The 17,495-nt window shown below is 42.1% G+C and overlaps 1 protein-coding gene across 2 annotated transcripts; it reads right to left on the bottom strand.

Moving 5' to 3' along the window:
• Positions 1–756: 756 nt before the first annotated feature.
• ufsp2 (ufm1-specific peptidase 2) lies at positions 757–17,184 on the bottom strand. 2 transcript variants are annotated; one of them, XM_060916727.1, is made up of 12 exons: positions 17,081–17,184; positions 16,694–16,769; positions 10,964–11,147; positions 10,804–10,864; positions 9,609–9,763; positions 9,259–9,451; positions 8,932–9,078; positions 8,639–8,803; positions 8,396–8,520; positions 8,050–8,126; positions 2,475–2,599; positions 757–1,096 (listed from the first exon to the last, which is right to left on the bottom strand). In XM_060916727.1, the coding sequence occupies exons 1-12, from the start codon at positions 17,081–17,083 to the stop codon at positions 1,010–1,012; spliced, it is 1,398 nt and encodes a 465-aa protein (XP_060772710.1). In that variant the 5' UTR covers positions 17,084–17,184; the 3' UTR covers positions 757–1,009. The 2 variants fall into 2 exon arrangements, with proteins under 2 accessions (XP_060772710.1, XP_060772711.1); XM_060916728.1 differs by lacking the exon at positions 16,694–16,769 and having other exon boundaries at positions 17,081–17,177.
• Positions 17,185–17,495: the final 311 nt, after the last annotated feature.

Here is a 17,495-nt window from a genome sequence, read left to right as displayed (position 1 = left end):
AGAATTCTTCAGCATCAACCATCAGAAACTTGAACACGACTTGAGACTTACAACAGGACAATGAACCCAAACACACATCAGAGCTGGTTGTGGAGGATAAAGCAGGCTAACATTAAGCTTAAAACAAGTCCTGACTTCAATCCTATTGAAAATATATGGAGCATGCTTATAAGTCGAGTCCATCCCAAGAAAAAAAAAAAAAAAAAAACATTTAATTGAACAATATCAATTCTACCATGAAGAGTTGTGAACTATCCAACCAGAATTCTGCCAGAAGCTTGTTCATGGTAAACAAAAATGTTTGGTCAAGGTGAATCTTGTGAAGAGACATTTTACCCAGATATTAGGTGTGCTGTATGCATAATTTTGACCCTGTGTTGATTTCAGAAAACCCAAAGAAAATTAAAACTTGTGCACCAACTTCGTGTTTTTTTAATTAAAGATGTATGCTGTACAATCATTCTGCCACAGAAAAAGAACAGTTCAAAGAAATTACCGAAGGCCCAAATATTGCCATGACCTTCATATCCAAGATGACATTCATGTCACTGTATGTAAACTTCTGACTACAACTGTGTATGATGTTACTTTAAGGAAACACAGTGGATGAAGTGGTTTATAAATGTGAACAGATGAAGTAAAATATTTTAAATGTTTGATAAACTTCAAACCAAGTTTCACATATATTGTATATTAAAGACCATGAACTAGCTTCTTAGTAAAAAGGTATGATTCAAAGGAAAGTGTGCACAGAAATTTCTCAGCAAATCAATTTATTACTAGCAAGTCTTGGGAAAAGTCAACACCGACATGTTACAGTACTGAGTTTTCTGGTTCAGTATAAAGTATCCTGGAGGAGCAGGAAGACTGTCTGTAGCGAGATAACACTAGTTGAAAATAAAAAAAGGACCATTTACAAAATGGAGGACATCTGCTGCGTTTTTCTGTCTCTGGAATAAAATTGTGTTTGTTAGATTAAAGCTGCATGGAGGTTTTGTGGCTCAGGCTCTCAGATGGTTTTCGGTGTTTGGGGAAGGCAGAGGTTGTAGTAGGCATTCTGATCCCAGAATTCAGGTCCCTTCCATCCACACCAGCCCTGTACACACACACATAGATTTGTGCAATATACTGTCTCTGACAGGGAGAGAAACATTTCTTTTCGTAAAAATTATCATCTGCTGAAAAAATAAAAATAGCAAATTGCATTCGAATCTGTATCCTAAGTCATTTAAAACAGTGCGAATCTGCGTGTGCGTGCGTGCGTGCATGCTACTTGCATAACCTAAAGTTAAAATTAGAACATTTTAAAGACAAACAAACAATGTTGTGTTATGTTATAATGAAACCGTAAGCAGAGGTGATGCTGCTTCCGGCCTGCTGGTACAAGCGCATGGTTTCAATGTTATCTTTGTCACAATTACACATAGCTCAAGCAGAATGACACCCAGTGAAAGGTTTTGGTCACCCCCCCCCCCCACAAACACACACACACACACACACACACACACTCACGAGCAGCTTCTTATCTTGTGAATACACAGTCAGAATCCTTCCTGAACTGAGAGACTTAACTGACATGATAGTTAAGTAATTGCTCAAAGTTTTTCAAATCTTCCAAATCTGTTCGTTTGTTAATAAAAAGGTTAGTTTCCTTTCCAGATCACGGAGTTGTGAACCTACCAGAGGAATTAAATACAGCTAATTTCTCATGGGTTTGAAGGGGTTAGTTTTTGAAAAGGAAGTGCGATTACAGGATGTGGGGCGCTTTTTTTTTTCCAAACTGACAGACTTTACATGGCAGAAGATCATGTCAGATTAAATTTTCTGTCTTTGCTCATCTTTTGGTGTCCGAGCAAATGGAGTAAAAATGTGGCTGATTAAAATGAAAGTACATTTGATAAAAGACAGTTTGATTAAAACAGAGTAAGTTGACGTGTTGAAGTTACATAGGTAACTGGAGAAAGGGCCATTAAAAAAAAAAAAAGCACCCAAAGCAACAGAAAGTATTCAAAATAAATGACAATGAACCGGTTTTAACAAAAATGGCAGACAAGATGATTAAACTAGAAGACGACAATACAAAGGACCAACTACAAACAAAAAACAAGGCAAAAGTCAACAAAACCACCTATTCTAAATAAAAAAAGCAAGCCAAAAGACTTGTAAAAATAGAAAAGAATAAAAAAGTCAGATAACCAAAATCGGCCTTCAAACAATAATAAGATGAGAATAGGAAAAAAAAAATGATCTACTCTAAACAAAAACAGGCAAAAGTAACAATGTCCTCCAACCAATAACACTGATTAAAATGCAAGTGAATTTAATCAAATCAACTAGAATGCGTCACTTTGAACCTGATACCGCCTCATGATTTCTTAGCTTAAAAATCAGAGCTAACCAGAATCACAACCCAACAACGCCTGTACGTAACCAGACGCAGCGTGCTGATTGGCTGGTCATGTTTTCAGTCGTACCTTATCAGTGACGGTCTGGAGGTCCTCCCCTCCTGTGTAGTGTGGGTCCAGAATGAGGAAGCGGATCTGACCACTGGTCTCACTCCAGGCCACGCCAAGGATGGTGTGTGCCAAGACGCCCCCTCCTGGTAAGAAAAAAAAAATCTGAAAAATGTCTGAATGTATTGAAATGTATGAATAATTATCCCCTTCCAGCATGTGTACAATTGTACACATGAAGTTCCATAGCATTTTTCCTTGTGTCCGAAGGAGTCAAGTAAGTGTTAATAGTTCCATGAAACACCTTGACGGTGCGGCTTAGACACATCGTCAGTGATGAACCCAGGGTCATTGGGTGTTTCGGGTCTTACGTCATCAGACACCCTCAACTGGGTGACCCAAATGGGGATGATCAGTCCCCAGTTTGTGTCCAAGCAGTGCGCTACTCCATGCATCTCCCCTCTTGATCCACAGCCACCTTGATGCTTTTTCGGCAACCTCACTGATGTTTCTGGTGGCTCTTCTTTCTAGCAACCCTCTGGTGCCAAGGAGCCTGAATGCCCAGTGCACAGACTGCCCTAGAAAACCCCTGCAGCCCACCTCGATTGGCTCACAGCGGGCCCTCCAGCCACTCTCTCTGCAGGCCTCTACCAGCTCCAGGTATTTGGCCTTCTTGCGTTCGTGGGCCTCCTCTATCCGGTCTTCCCAGGGGACTGTAAGCTCCAGCAGCACTACTTGCTTAGTGGACTCAGATGTTAAGACCAAGTCTGGCCTGAGTAACATCCTTGCAATGCGCTCTGGGAGCTTCAGCTGCCTCCCAAGGTCCACTTTCAACTGCCAGTCATGGGCTGTGCTTAGTTGCCCAGTCGAGATCTTGTGTGTCGCCTGAGTTTTCTCCCCTGCCCTAACGAAGGTAATGTTGTGCCTTGATGGAAGCTGATGTTTCCTCTGCTGGATTCCGGTGCAGATGGTGTCAGCTACTAACTTCAGTTAAGTTAGACGTAATTCAAAGCAGCTTCAGTGTTGAATTCAAGTTCACACTAAGTGATTTTCCCAATTCTATGCAAATTAGATATTAATGCTGTAAAGCAGGGGTCGGCAACCCTAGGCACGCGTGCCACAACTGGCACGCCGAGGAATTTCCAGTGGCACACTGATGATGATACACAAACCTAATTATTCAACACATTAAAAATGTTCAAACGTCATCTTGAACTGTCATTGGCTGTTGCATGCTCTTTTAGCATGACTACACAACAACATAGCGCCCCCTCCCCATATTTCTCACGAGATGGGCCCACTTGATGCAGCAGTTGCGCTAAGATGGCAAACAAGCCGACAGTTCGGGCTTTCCTCTCCTCGTGGACCAAAGAATATGGATTCGTTTCTCAGAGGGACCGTGCTGTGTGCACGTTGTGTTTTGAAACTGTTGTTTCGAGCATCCAGTGTTAAACGTCATTTCGAGGCAAAGCACGGAAAGACTTTCAAAGATCAGGCAGATAGGGATGAATCAATCAATCTCACGCGCAGTGTGCAGATATGGGAAGCAAGCCCACACTTTAAAAAGTCTTTGCCTCAGCTAAAAACAATGCCACTGAAGCTAGCTATATAATTTCTCACTGCATAGCTAACATGGAAAGCCATTCACAGACGGTGAATACATTAAGGAGGCCTTTCTCTCCGGCTCGGATAGTCTTTTTGAGGGGCTGCCAAATAAAGAGACAATAAAATCAAGAATAAAAGACATGCCCGTATCAGCCAGAACTGTTGAGCGACGAATTGGTGAAATGGCAGAAAATGTAAAGGTGCAGCAAACAACTGGCATAAAGTGGGTTAAAGTGTGTGAGGTTAATGGCATACAACAAGTGCAATGGTGTTTTACATTTGCTCAATGCATTAAATATCCATATCCGTCTAAAATGTGTGGTGTCTAATTACACATAGTTAACAACACCTGTTTGAATGGCACACTAACTAACAAGAAAATTTCTAATTGGCACTACATGGCAAAAAGGTTGCCGACCCCTGCTGTAAAGCATCAAATCCAAACAATCAGTTCGAATGATTCCTCAGACTAATTCTATAGTGGGCGTGATCTGATGTTTCTTCAGTTCCCCACTCACAACTTGAGCTCCTCCCTTCAGTTGCTTCCCATTTACTGCTGATCTTGTGCCTTATCCTGTCTCATACAACCCCTCTGTAAATGTGTCAAGAAACATTAGAAGACAAGTGCTGCCAGGCAAAACAAACCTCGCCTGGTAGCACTTATGAATATGAAGGAAGATGTCGCTAAAAGGAAAAAAACAAAAGGTTCCCTATGGGTCCATGTGGCTACTGCTTATAAATAAAACTGTTTTCTGATCCCATGTCCATACAGTAAATATAGCGCATATATAAAAGTCAAATATACCAAGTGTCTGTACTTTATATTATTCTACTCTTACAGTTTTTGAAACTGAAACCTCCGAACCGAGGCTGACATGCACACACTGTCGCCATGACCCAAACTCTTATTTCCCGGAAACGGCTCGGCGCTAGAGCTCAGTGGAACACACTTTCCCTTTGTAATGAGCATAAACATGTCTGAAAGCGATTTCTTTAATCTAGTCCATTTATTTCGAATGGTGAACCAAATTGTATGCACTCACCGGCCATTTTAATCAGAACACCTGTATGAGCATACGCAACGTGCAACTGTTACACTCTTGCATTCTTACAGCACGATGACGTAGTGGCTAGCACCTCTATATGAGGCAGTAGACACAACAAAAAAAGACCTTGACCAGATGACCCTCAAAATGTTGGAGGCTCTATTTGAGATCAATGCCCGTCTATCCTGAAAGTTTCATGAAGATTGATCCAGCCGTTTTCCCGTAACATTGTTAATAAAAAAAAACAAACAAAAAAAAAGAAACAAGCAAAGAAACTCGACCAAAAACGATACCTCACCCCCTGGTGGACTCCGTCCCGGGTGAGGTAAAAAATAAAGCTTGGAAGGAAGAAGCAGAGATCATTAGTGTTTCTGGTGAGTATCTATAGTTAGCTCGCCTTGATAATCTGCCAAGCCACTGGACAACCAATGCTCACCAGCGCCCCTGCAAGCAAGATGAGAGACTTGTCGGTTGCTAATGTGAAACTTAAAGGAGATATGCAGAGCCATGGCCTCACTTTTTGTTTATAAATGCCTTGAGACCTCAAGAATGGCACAGGAATAGTTTTAAGCATTAACAATAAATCTAATATCATGATTTTTATGATTAAAATTATTCATATAGGTAGCGGTCTGACTGAATGACCTTGACATCTGTGACGTCACAGCAGGAAGTCTATCGGTCTCATCGCCATTTCCGCTATACTAAAGCACAGAGCTGACTGCAACTTCGAGCTCCCATTTTGAGCTAATTTATCGCCATGCCACGTAGATGTGTTGCTGGTCGGTGCAGCAACACAACAGAAGGTGGATTTACATTGCATTTATGGCCCAAGAATGTTCAAACTGCAAAGATTTGGATGCGTTTTGCGAGAAGTTCACGGGCACATTGGGCACCTATGAAGTGGTCTCTCCACTGCTCTGCACATTTTACTGAAGACTCGTACAAGACCTCGGATCTGTTGAGGAGCGTTCGCAATAAGCCAGTATTGAAAGAGGGTGCAGTACCAACAATTAAAGGAAAGGAAAACTACAAGAAAAAGAAAGTAAGTTCAGTTGCACCAGTTCGCCCAGAGTGTGAGCCGAGGGTTGTTGCTAAAACCTGGGACAGAACAGGACGGGACGGGACGTATTATCGCTCGGGCAGCGACCTCCCTGTGGTTGTTGCTAAAACCGGTGACGTCCCCTCCCAGGTTTTAGTAATTGCCTGAGCCGAGCAGTAATGGCGGAGTACTCAGTGTGGAGAAAATGGATCTCTGCTGGATATGCTTGGCTCAGCAGCAATATCTCACCCTTACGTGGAAGAAGCGAATGAATGGAGAACTGAACGAAGAACTGAAAGTCAGATTGTTTCAAAACAATCGGCCACAAGATCAGCCTTCAAGAAGCGAGAACACAGACGGGTAAACTCCGACTCTCATTTGGATACAAAACATGTTTACCTGCATTTAGATTAATACATGTAACTTGTATTGTGTATTTAAGTTACCGGTATAAGATTATTTAATTTGCTTCAGAATGTGATTGTCTCAGTTCATCTGATTATTTAATTAGCCTTTTACGTTTTATCAGTGAAAATGCATGCATGTACATGTATGTTGCTTAAGTTATAACACCTATCCTGCTTTAATGAAAGTCAACCCACAATCAATGAAGTCAAATCAGCCTTAGTTGAGCAAGTCGGTAACGGTATTTCTTACTTTCACCATAAATTTGTATTTATATGACTTTGGTCTATAGCTGTAAAAGGCCTCGACCTTAAAACCGGTTCCTGCTGTGACGTCACGCACTCAGGGCTGGCTGGCTCAGCGGGGCAGCTCGAATGCCAACTTTGCGGTCGATTTTAACTCTCAAAAATATATATATTTTTTATTCCCATTTATGCAGCATACAAGAATCAAGCATGGAGATACTATCCACTCAGAAATGTATTTAAAAATAATAGTGCTGTCAAAAATGTCGTGTTATTAACGCATTAACTTGACTCAATTTTAACGGCGATAATTTTTTTATCGCGAGATTAACGCTCTGTGACATGATGCAGGTTTTTCACAAGCTTTTGAAACTGCCAGGAACTTGGAACAGAGACTTTGCTTAGAAAAACGATAGCAGCTAGACTGTAATGCCCCGCACAGCCAGAGTCCTCTGCCCTCCTCCCCCAAAGAACCAGCGCGGGCAGGGCGCGCTAGTAGAGATGGGATTTATGGCTCTTTGATGGGATCCGCATCTTTGTGATCCGTTCTTTGAAAAGAGCCGTTCAAAAGACTGGCTCATTTGGCTCTTTTTAAATATTTATTCAGTTTTAAGAAGCCAGATCCCTCTGAACTGTAAACTCAATGCTATCCCAGAAATCCTTCCTGTAATATGCAAATTTGGCCGCCTCTGATTGGACAGCGCGACGCATCAACAGGCAGAAAGTGTAAAAGTACAAAATGTGTTAAGTGAGCTGAAACAGTAAAGATCAGATTCAATGCAATATTTATCAACGAACAACTTAAACTTAATATAATAGTGTACTTTATATTATAATCAAGCATGTCAAGCCTACCGTCACTGTGTAACCTGTCTTTCTGAATAGAGTTGTAGACTAACTCAAGTAGATCACTTCACTCATGGTTCTTTTGCTAGCCCCGGTGCTCGGTTTAGGTTTCACTTTGCAGTGGCTGTGTTAAGACATGTTATGCTTTGCAGTAAAAGAAAACATTGGTACAAAGCAAGCCCATTCACTTTATGCTGATAAGAGAATTACGATGGTTTTTCATGTGACAAAAATGTGCGATTAAATTGCGATTAATCGCGAGTTAACTATGACAGTCGCGACATTTATCGCGATTAAATATTTTAATCGTTTGACAGCACTAAAAAACAAAGGTTCTGCATATCTCCTTTAAGTGAATCGTTAAATAATTAGCATTAATAAGCAGAATGAAGAGACGCTTGACTCACCGATCATGACGGGTGTGCCCTCGGTCTGGAAGTGACTGGCCAGCTCTCGGCCTTTGGAAGCCAGCTCAGATCCATGACTACATCAAAAGAAGAAATCGCTCAAATCAATCGTTCATGAATTAAATCAGTTTTATTAAACCTAGGGGTCTGGTTAGTCTAGATACACTATTCTCATGATGTCATCTGATCATTTTTGTGATTGGCTGATTATATTTAACGTTGGCTCTGCCCTAGTTTACTAGGGACGTCCTTCATTGGGATAGCAATGTGCAACAGTCAGTAACTATATGCCTACAAAGTGCCCAATATGGAGGTGTAACTAAAAACACACATGCAGGTGATGTACCTGACGAACAGGATCTTTGAGTCGACTCCCAGCAGCTGGCTGAGCACAGCCTGCACCTCGATGGAGCCAATCCACTGACAAGAACCCACAAAGGATGGTTCCTTATCGCCCACGTCCACCAGAGCCTGAATACACACCATAAAACTATCAACACCAAATACACACTGCACTGACCAGGTTTAATTCACCGAGGAAATCAAAAATACGCAAAGACGGAGTGCGCCTCTAATGACATGTGCGTACCTGTTGTATCTGCCTGTGCGTGGGGACGGTTCTCTCGGTATAGCCCTGCTGCTGGAACCAGGAGCAGATGGTCTGCAGTGAGCGGTACGCACAGCCCCACCCGTTATCATCCACCCGGTCCTGCATGTAGTGATGATAACTGTACACACCATGCACCATGTACAGCTGGAAGGCAAAAATGGAGAGAACTTATGGGGGGGGGGGGGGGGGGGGGGGTATTTTTGTGGAGAATAGTTCCATCTCCGGTAAGTGAATTAATGTTGTAATATTTAACTTTATGGGTGTGACGTCACCTTGGCATCCTCTATACTGGGGGCAGTGAGGTGTGTGTGTGGGTTGCGCAGGTAGCCATCTTTATAGAGCTCGCCTGGGAAGTGGAGCGCGTTGGCACGGCGGAAATACGGCCGGTCACTGAGTAAGTTGTGCTTCCTGTGCAGCTCCTGTGTTTAAGAGAATGGTTTATACGCATCCTATTATCATATTATAGTACATTATGTTGGCAAAAGTAACGAAAAAATGACCTACCCTTAACAAAAATGAGGCAAAAAAAAAAAGACTGTAGACATTTTATATAATCTCACATTATAGATGAGATCAGATGAGATGTGTGTGTGTGTTACCTCTCTGACAGGCAGCAGCTGATCGTCCGTTAACCCTGCAGGATAAACAACAGTAACCAGGCTGTCAGATGCAGGCAGCTGAAAGTGAAAAGGCTGAGGTACAGGCAGAGTTTTGTCCTTCCTGTATTTCAGCACCGTTTGCTCCATGTCTGAGAGCTGAGCGTGCAGCGCCGCCACCAGGCCAGAACACACACTGCAGGACAGACAGAAATGCAGTATCAGGATCAGAACAAAATGCCCACTGTTCCAGTTTTCACATTTGCACCTTCAGGATTGGATTGTTGGAGAGATCTGTATGTCGTTGACATTATTAATACAAAACTGTTTATAAAAACATCCTTTCCACTCACGAGCCGAGAGTGTCGTTGCCGCCTGCGTTGATCACACAGTCCATGCAGAGAGGCATCATCACACATCGCTGCTTCTTCGTTATTCTACACAGACTCAGTGCAACACTGTTCTCCGACTCCGAGACCTCCATCAACAGCTTCAGATTCACCACGATCTAAAAACACACAGAAACCAACAGGGAGGAATGTTTCCCTTACTTCCGAGTTCAGGAAAAGGTTCCTGCGGTGGAAACGTGTGAACTTCAGGCTTGACAGGAGCAGGGCTTTGAACCAGAATTTTTTTCCTATTGGTTCGTTCCGAACAGAAACGGAATTTTAACGTTTCCGGTTTTGGGTTCCACCATTAAATAGACGTTCCCGAACCGGTTAGAACAAAAAAATTTCGTTCCCGGAACGGTTAATTACGTTCCCTGTCAGCTGTTTAACAAATGGCTATAAAATTATGTCTCTGTCTCATCCAGCTTAAGCCAAATGTAGGCTAATTCTATTATAACCTTCATTAAATAAGACAAGAAATAATTCAAAACAATTATTATTTCAAATGTTGGTGATTTGGATTCTCAGTATGTCTTCCCATCTACACAAACAGAAAAAGTGCCAAAAATGAAAGATAATTAGTTTAGTGTGTTACCAAAGGCTAGTTAGGCCCTATGCATTGATAGGCTAACAGAGGTTAACGTCATTTAATGTTCGCGAGCCTCTCATTAACGTGGACAAATATATTGATATCGTGTTTGAAATTGACGTTTTTGAATAACAATAGACTGCAATATTTACCTCTTATTTAAGATGTGGAGACATGATAGTAGTCCACCCTCCCGCTCTCTCCATTCAGTCAGCGAACGTCACACAGGAAGTGAACCCCAGCGGGTCATAGAAACTTGCGCAGGAGAAGAATGACTTTTTTATTTGTAGGCTACGGAAACTTTGAGGAACGAAATAAAAACCGGTATTAACCGGTTACCATTATTTTTAATAAGCGTTTCTGTTCCGGAACATAAAAAATAATAAAGTTTCTGGTTTCGTTTCTGTTCCATGTGAAATAGAAAAAGTTCCCGTTTTTTGTTCCTTGAACCGGTTCAAAGCCCTGGACAGGAGAAGCCAAGAACTTTTTTTAGTTCCTGTTCTGGAGGAGGTAGTGTTCTGTGAACCAGGAGATATTGGAGCAGAGCAAGTGACTGAAATGTGGACTCACGGGACTGGCATCTTTTTTATCCCTTCTTTTTGAGGACTTCCTGTTCTGCCCATCTTCCAGCCTGTCAAACAAGATGCGACAATGTTAATCGACAACTTCACAAACTCATCACCTGACTTTACCACCAAGTAAAACTACATATAAATCCATGTGGACTCACTCTATGTGCTGCTGGACATCTCTGCACGGTGTTTCCTCACTCAGACTCTCCAATGTGGAGTGGAAAGCTTTATTAGGCCACAGCAGGATGGGGCTTTTGCACACCATAAACACAAGACTCTCTGATGATATTCTGGAGCGGAGAACCTGGAAGGCTTGAGAGATGGAGCTCTGTCCGTAGGCTTCTAAAGAAATGAAACAGCGATATGTACATGATATAACGAACAAGAATTTGGTGCAAAAGTCCTCATTTATTTTGGGATTTCTACAAGCAACGTTATACATACAAATTCAAAAATACACATACAGCACACCTAACATTTGATTGCATGTCCCTTTACCTTGACCAGACGCTTTTGGTAGCCATCAATAAGCTTCTGGTAGAATTCTGGTTAGAAATTAAATGTGGGTTTCCCCTGGCACCGACCCAACTTTTAAGCACAGTCCACACATTTTCAATAGAGTCGAGGTCAGGACTTATTTTAAGCTTAATGTTAGCCTACCTTATCCTCCACAACCAGCTCTGATGTGTGTTTGGGGTTACTGTCCTGTTGAAACACCCAACCGTGTCCAAGTTTCTGATGGTTTGAGATTATGCTGAAGATTCTGAGGCAGTCCTTCTTCTTCTTCATTATTCCATCCAATGCACCAGTTCCCTAGTCTGGTTAACACCAGACCATATCACAAGTGAAATATGGTCTGGAATCCGCCTATTGAATTTCTCGTAGGGGAGGTGTGGTTTACGATTGTCAACGGCCGTTTATTGGACGTTGCGAAGGTCTATCATTTGGCGTATACGTAGCCCATGGCCAATCATGGCAGTTGTACCCGGTGACGTAGTTAGAGCGACGAAGAGGCGAAGAAGAGAAGGAAAGAGAAAGAGAAGGCAAAACAAAAATAGGAAAACAATGGCACCGAACGATTACTGCCGTTTGTGCAAGACAAAGCTTGATCGAAAGTTTGGTTCGTATCGCTCGCCGCCATGTTAAATGTGATCCGTAAACAGTCCCAAATAAACTACAAGCTTCCGTTTGTCGAGTAGTACGCGTCACCGTCTTTCCACCCCTCCCCACTCTCTGATTGGCTCCCTAACTCAGGCGAGCCTTTAGACCATAGTTTCCATGCTGTCTTTTCAGATCAGAACGATTGTGCAAAGCAGCATGGGATTTCCCAGGCTACCAGTTCCCCTGGCAGGAAAAAAAAAAAACTGCCCCACAGTATGATGCTACCACCACCATGCTTTCCATTTGGTACAGTGTTCCTCTATACCTCTGGTTATGGTGGCCAAACAACTCGATCTTGTGGTCAGCGGCAAAGTTAGTTAAACTTTAAGGTGTTAATTTTGGAGTAGGAGCTTCTTTCTTTGACAGCGGTCTCTCAGTCTAAAGTGATGTAAAACTCACTTGACTGTAGACAGTGTTCTGGCAGCTTCCTGTTCATGGCAGGCCTGTGCCTTGGTGGTTCCTGAGCATCTGAACCAATTTCCTCTTGGCTTAGGGGGACAGTTTGTATCTTCTTCCAGCAATATGGCTTCACCTCCCAATAACTTGTATTTGCGTACGTACAGTTGTTTGAATTGATAGTCTTGGAATCTCTGGTCATTTAGAAATGGCTCCAAGAGACATTCCCAAGTGTTTAGATCAGTGATCGTCTTTCTCAGATCTGCACCGAGCTCCTTGGACTTTCCCACTGTACTGTTTGTTGGTCAATCCAATGAGTGTCAAACAAATACTTTTTACGTTGTGCATAGAGAAGCTACCAGCTGTCAGTCATCATCACTAACAGGAAGTTAAGAGGCCTCAGCAAGTTAAGACATTTTGGAACTTTCAGCACCACAGAATTAATTATCTAAATGGTTGTATGTATAATTTTGATCCTGTGTTGATTTCAGAAAACCCAAAATAAATTAAAACTTGTGCACCAATTTTTTTTAATTCAAGATGTGTGCTGTAAAATCATTCTGCAACAGAAAAAGATCACTTCAAAGAAATAATTGAAAGCCTAATATTGCCATGACATTCATGTCCATGATGACGTTCATGCCTGTGTAGGTGTCTCCCATAACCCGGTATGGAAAGTACGGTATGAACCGGAACGGGACAGTACATTACAATAATGTTACGCTTTCTAAATATTCAGGATTTCATCTTGTACTCACACGTATCACTGTCATGTATTCTTTGATTATCCAGTATTATTGTATCCAGTCACATTGTATTAACGTTCTATTCATGATATTTTCAATCGAAATTGATCTAAAAGCCCGGAACGTCAATTATGGAATATACCTTGGTGTGACGTCACAAAGAAATCCCGTGTGGCGGAACGAGCGCCATCTCGAGTAAAATGTGGTTTCACACTGATTGTGAAAACGTGGGTCATAAAACAGAAGCACAGGTAAAAAAAAGATAAGAACTTGAAATGTATACAATGTCAGCTGAAGAAATGAAAAGGCAGAGGCAGGGGAAGAGGCAAGAAATTGTAAAATAGATGAATAAATAGCAGTTAAGTTATATGTTTTGACAATACAACAACTAAACAACATATTTTGTTTTTCTTCTAACTTTATTTATCATACATGACGGGACGGGTTCATCTATAAAGGCAGGATGACTAATGTAAGTACCGATTAATAAAATGGTGGACGTGACGGATGTCTCTGTGAAACTGGAACAAAAAAGGTAAGATTATACATTATGTAAATAAATGTCACAAAAATGGTATTGCGGGACAGAACAGCATATAAAAACCTGGAAAACAAATATAAGAAAATACGTGACGCCACGGGCGGCACGGTGGTGTAGTGGTTAGCGCTGTCGCCTCACAGCAAGAAGGTCCTGGGTTCGAGCCCCGTGGCCGGCGAGGGCCCTTCTGTGCGGAGTTTGCATGTTCTCCCCGTGTCTGCGTGGGTTTCCTCCGGGTGCTCCAGTTTCCTCCACAGTCCAAAGACATACAGGTTAGGTTAACTGGTGACTCTAAATTGACCGTAGGTGTGAATGGTTGTCCGTGTCTATTGCCCCTTTTCCACCAAAGCAGTTCCAGGGCTGGTTCGGGGCCAGTGCTTAGTTTGGAACCGGGTTTTCTGTTTCCACTGACAAAGAACTGGCTCTGGGGCCAGAAAAACCGGTTCCAGGCTAGCACCAACTCTCTGCTGGGCCAGAGGAAAGAACCACTTACGTCAGCTGGGGGGCGGAGTTGTTAAGACCAACAACAATAACAAGACCGCGAAAGATCACCATTTTTAAGCGACGAGAAGCAGCAGCTGTACAAACGCGAAGTCATCCATTATTGTTGTTGCCGCTGCTGCTTCTTCCGTGTTGTTTTTGCTTTGATATTCGCGCCAAGGTTTATGCAAACGTAGTGACGTAACTGACGTATACAGCGACGTAATGATGTGGCTCCGCTTAGCACCGCGAGCTATGGAAAAGCAAACTGGTTCTCAGCTGGCTCGCAAGTTGAACGAGTTGTGAACCAGAACTGGCTCCAAACCAGCCCTGGAACTGATTTGGTGGAAAAGGGGTATATGTGTCAGCCCTGTGATGACCTGGCGACTTGTCCAGGGTGTACCCCGCCTTTCGCCCATAGTCAGCCGGGATAGGCTCCAGTTTGCCTGCAACGCTGTAGAACAGGATAAAGCGGCTACAGATAATGAGATGAGATGACGTGACACCACAAGGTCATTCCATGTCAATTCAACCGGGGCCCACACACTTAGGTCTCAAAAAAATTCTGAAGAAAAAAAAAAAAAAATCACCAGATGTACCCATGTTACCTAGGAGAAACACTGTAAATTTATTTGAATGCAAGATGTATACTTTCCATGTTACAGCCAGTTTTACTGGGGGAGGGGGGTGTCAATTTTGTTCAGACGCTTTTTTTTTTTTTTTGTCAAAGTTCACAAGCCCATAGCTCAAGAACTAAACCATGTAGGAGGCTCAAATTTTGCATGCTGGTACAGAAATAGTATGTAGCAAAACTGTCATTTTGGGTCTGGATGATCCTGCATGGTCATAGCACTCCCTCAAATGCCCCTTTTCCACCAAAGCAGTTCCAGGGCTGGTTCGGGGCCAGTGCCTAGTTTGGAACCGGGTTTTCTGTTTCCACTGACAAAGAACTGGCTCTGGGGCCAGAAAAACCGGTTCCAGGCTAGCACCAACTCTCTGCTGGGCCAGAGGAAAGAACCGCTTACGTCAGCAGGGGGGGCAGAGTTGTTAAGACCAACAACAATAAGACCGCAAAAGATCGCCATTTTTAAACGGCGAGAAGCAGCAGTTGTACAAACGCGAAGTCATCCATTATTATTATTATTGTTGTTGTTGTTGCTGCTGCTTCTTCCGCGTTGTTTTTGCTTCGATATTTGCGCCAAGGTTTATGCAAACGTAGCGACGTAACTGACGTATACAGCGACGTAATGACGTATACAGCGACGTAATGACGTGGCTCCGCTTAGCACCGCAAGCTATGGAAAAGCTCTCAGCTGGCTCACAAGTTGAACGAGTTGTGAACCAGCACCAGCCCCAAACCAGCCCTGGAACTGATCTGGTGGAAAAGGGGTAAAAGATGATTCAGTGATTTTACTCTCAATATTGAGAGTAACCACAGGTGCCCCTAAAATCACTGAATCATTGAAATTGAAAAGGATCCCTCCACCCCTGCACAGGCACTCTCAGGTGATCATGTCAGGGCAAAATTGGCCTTTGGTTATTTACTCTTTACATTAATGTTACAGAAAACATATTGCTCTCAAATGGTGCATTTTGCCCATGTTCAGGGTGGAAAAAAAAAAAAGAGAGAGATTCGAGTAAGACAAGCCAAATTGGTGTTTTTAAAAAGGAGGGATCATTGAGAATAAAGAAGAAAAATTTTTTTAAATCTGCGCACATTCCCACAAGGTGTCACGGTGCTCTGAAAATGACATCCAAAATGATTTGTCAGACTTGTGAGGTCTTCTGTTCAAACACTGATAGAGTTTCCTTTCTGTTTATTGCTTTTTTTGAGTGTTTCTACTTATCTCAATAAGGGAAAAAAATCAAGAGCCTATGTTGGGTAAAAATATGTCTTCTGAAGGCCTAAACAGAGCACAGCCAAACACTCCAATAAAATTTTGATCATCTTTGAGGGAGTGCTATGACCATGCAGGATCATCCAGACCCAAAATGACAGTTTTGCTACATACTATTCCTATTTATGTACCAGCATGCAAAATTTGAGCCTCCTACATGGTTTAGTTCTTGAGCTATGGACTTGTGAACTTTGACAAAAAAAAAAGTCTGAACAAAATTGACCCCCCCTCCCCCAGTAAAACTGGCTGTAACATGGAAAGTTTACATCTTACATTCAAATAAATTTACAGTGTTTCTCCTAGGTAACATGGGTACATCTGGTGATTTTTTTCAGAATTTTTTGAGACCTAAGTGCGCGGGCCCCGGTTGAATTGACGTGGAATGACCGCACATTAAAATACGTGATGGTACTGTTCCGTCCCGGGTTATGGGAGATGCGCCTGTGTATGTAAACTTCTGACTGCAACTGCATGTTTAGCAGATCTTGCATTTTAAGGTTTTAAAAATGATCCTAATACTGATTGATCATGCAGAATATTACCAAACAACACAATTTTGCAGAGATTGTCTTTAACGGTATCATTAGATGAGATTAGATTCATTTATCCCGGTATACCGTTGTACCGTTATATCACCAAGCCTCTATAGTTTAGCCAAGGCAACTTTACCAGTGGAGCTGTCAAGCTGGCAGGAAAACTCCAAAACACCCTTTAGTCGAAAAATAAACTTATTTTCTGTCAGCACCTGATAAAATACAAAAAAAAAGAGACATAAATACAATTGTGATAGCTGGTAAAATAAAGCATTTACTCCAGCAACGAAGGAGGCTCTCAAACCGCTCTAAAGGGAGCATAACCCTCCCTACATAGTGTGCACACGCGGTTAACTTTAAACTGTGTACAGTGCACTTCTGTAGGAAGAACCGAGCCATTTGTGATTCAGCTCATGTAATAGCGTTAATCTCAAAAGTAACCAGACAAACGTTATTCTATCCAAGCATGCGCATTAAATATTTATAAACAGTGACGTATTTCCGTCAGAAACATATTACATACCATTTTATCGGACTAAAATCTCCAACACTAGCCCAGCAGGCGTCATCAGGAAGCAGCCATTACAGATGACGTATCACAACACGTCAAGGAGCTTGTTCCGGGGTAACAGGAAGCTCATGAATATTCATTGCGAAGAGCGCAGCACGGACACGTGATTGGCTGAAAGCGGGAACCGCTTTGCTGAGGCAACAGGTCAAAACATTAATGTGTAAAAACATCAAATATCAATTTAACGTCGTTTAATATGTTTCTTTAAATTTTTAGTGTGTTTGTAGAACACTCTACTTATAGTTTAGAGACCCATAAACTAAATTTACAGCTTTTACGAGAGTAATAAAGCAAGTTATAACATTCCTAGAAAACATTCCAGTGTAGAGAAGAAAATATGAAGGTGACATAAATATTTTAATAAATT

Source organism: Neoarius graeffei, chromosome 3, assembly GCF_027579695.1.
Source record: "Neoarius graeffei isolate fNeoGra1 chromosome 3, fNeoGra1.pri, whole genome shotgun sequence".
Lineage (NCBI taxonomy): Eukaryota > Metazoa > Chordata > Actinopteri > Siluriformes > Ariidae > Neoarius > Neoarius graeffei.
Note: the sequence above shows the minus strand (reverse complement) of the source record. Positions and strands in the feature narration are given on the sequence as shown.

Excerpts from the sequence above, each read along its gene's own strand:
- ufsp2 (XM_060916727.1), bottom strand. Across the intron at positions 9,452-9,608 it reads GGCAACGACACTCTCGGCTC|TGTGTGTTCTGGCCTGGTGG; the intron begins GTGAGTGGAAAG and ends TCTGTCCTGCAG. Across the intron at positions 8,127-8,395 it reads TCAAAGATCCTGTTCGTCAG|TCATGGATCTGAGCTGGCTT; the intron begins GTACATCACCTG and ends CTTTTGATGTAG.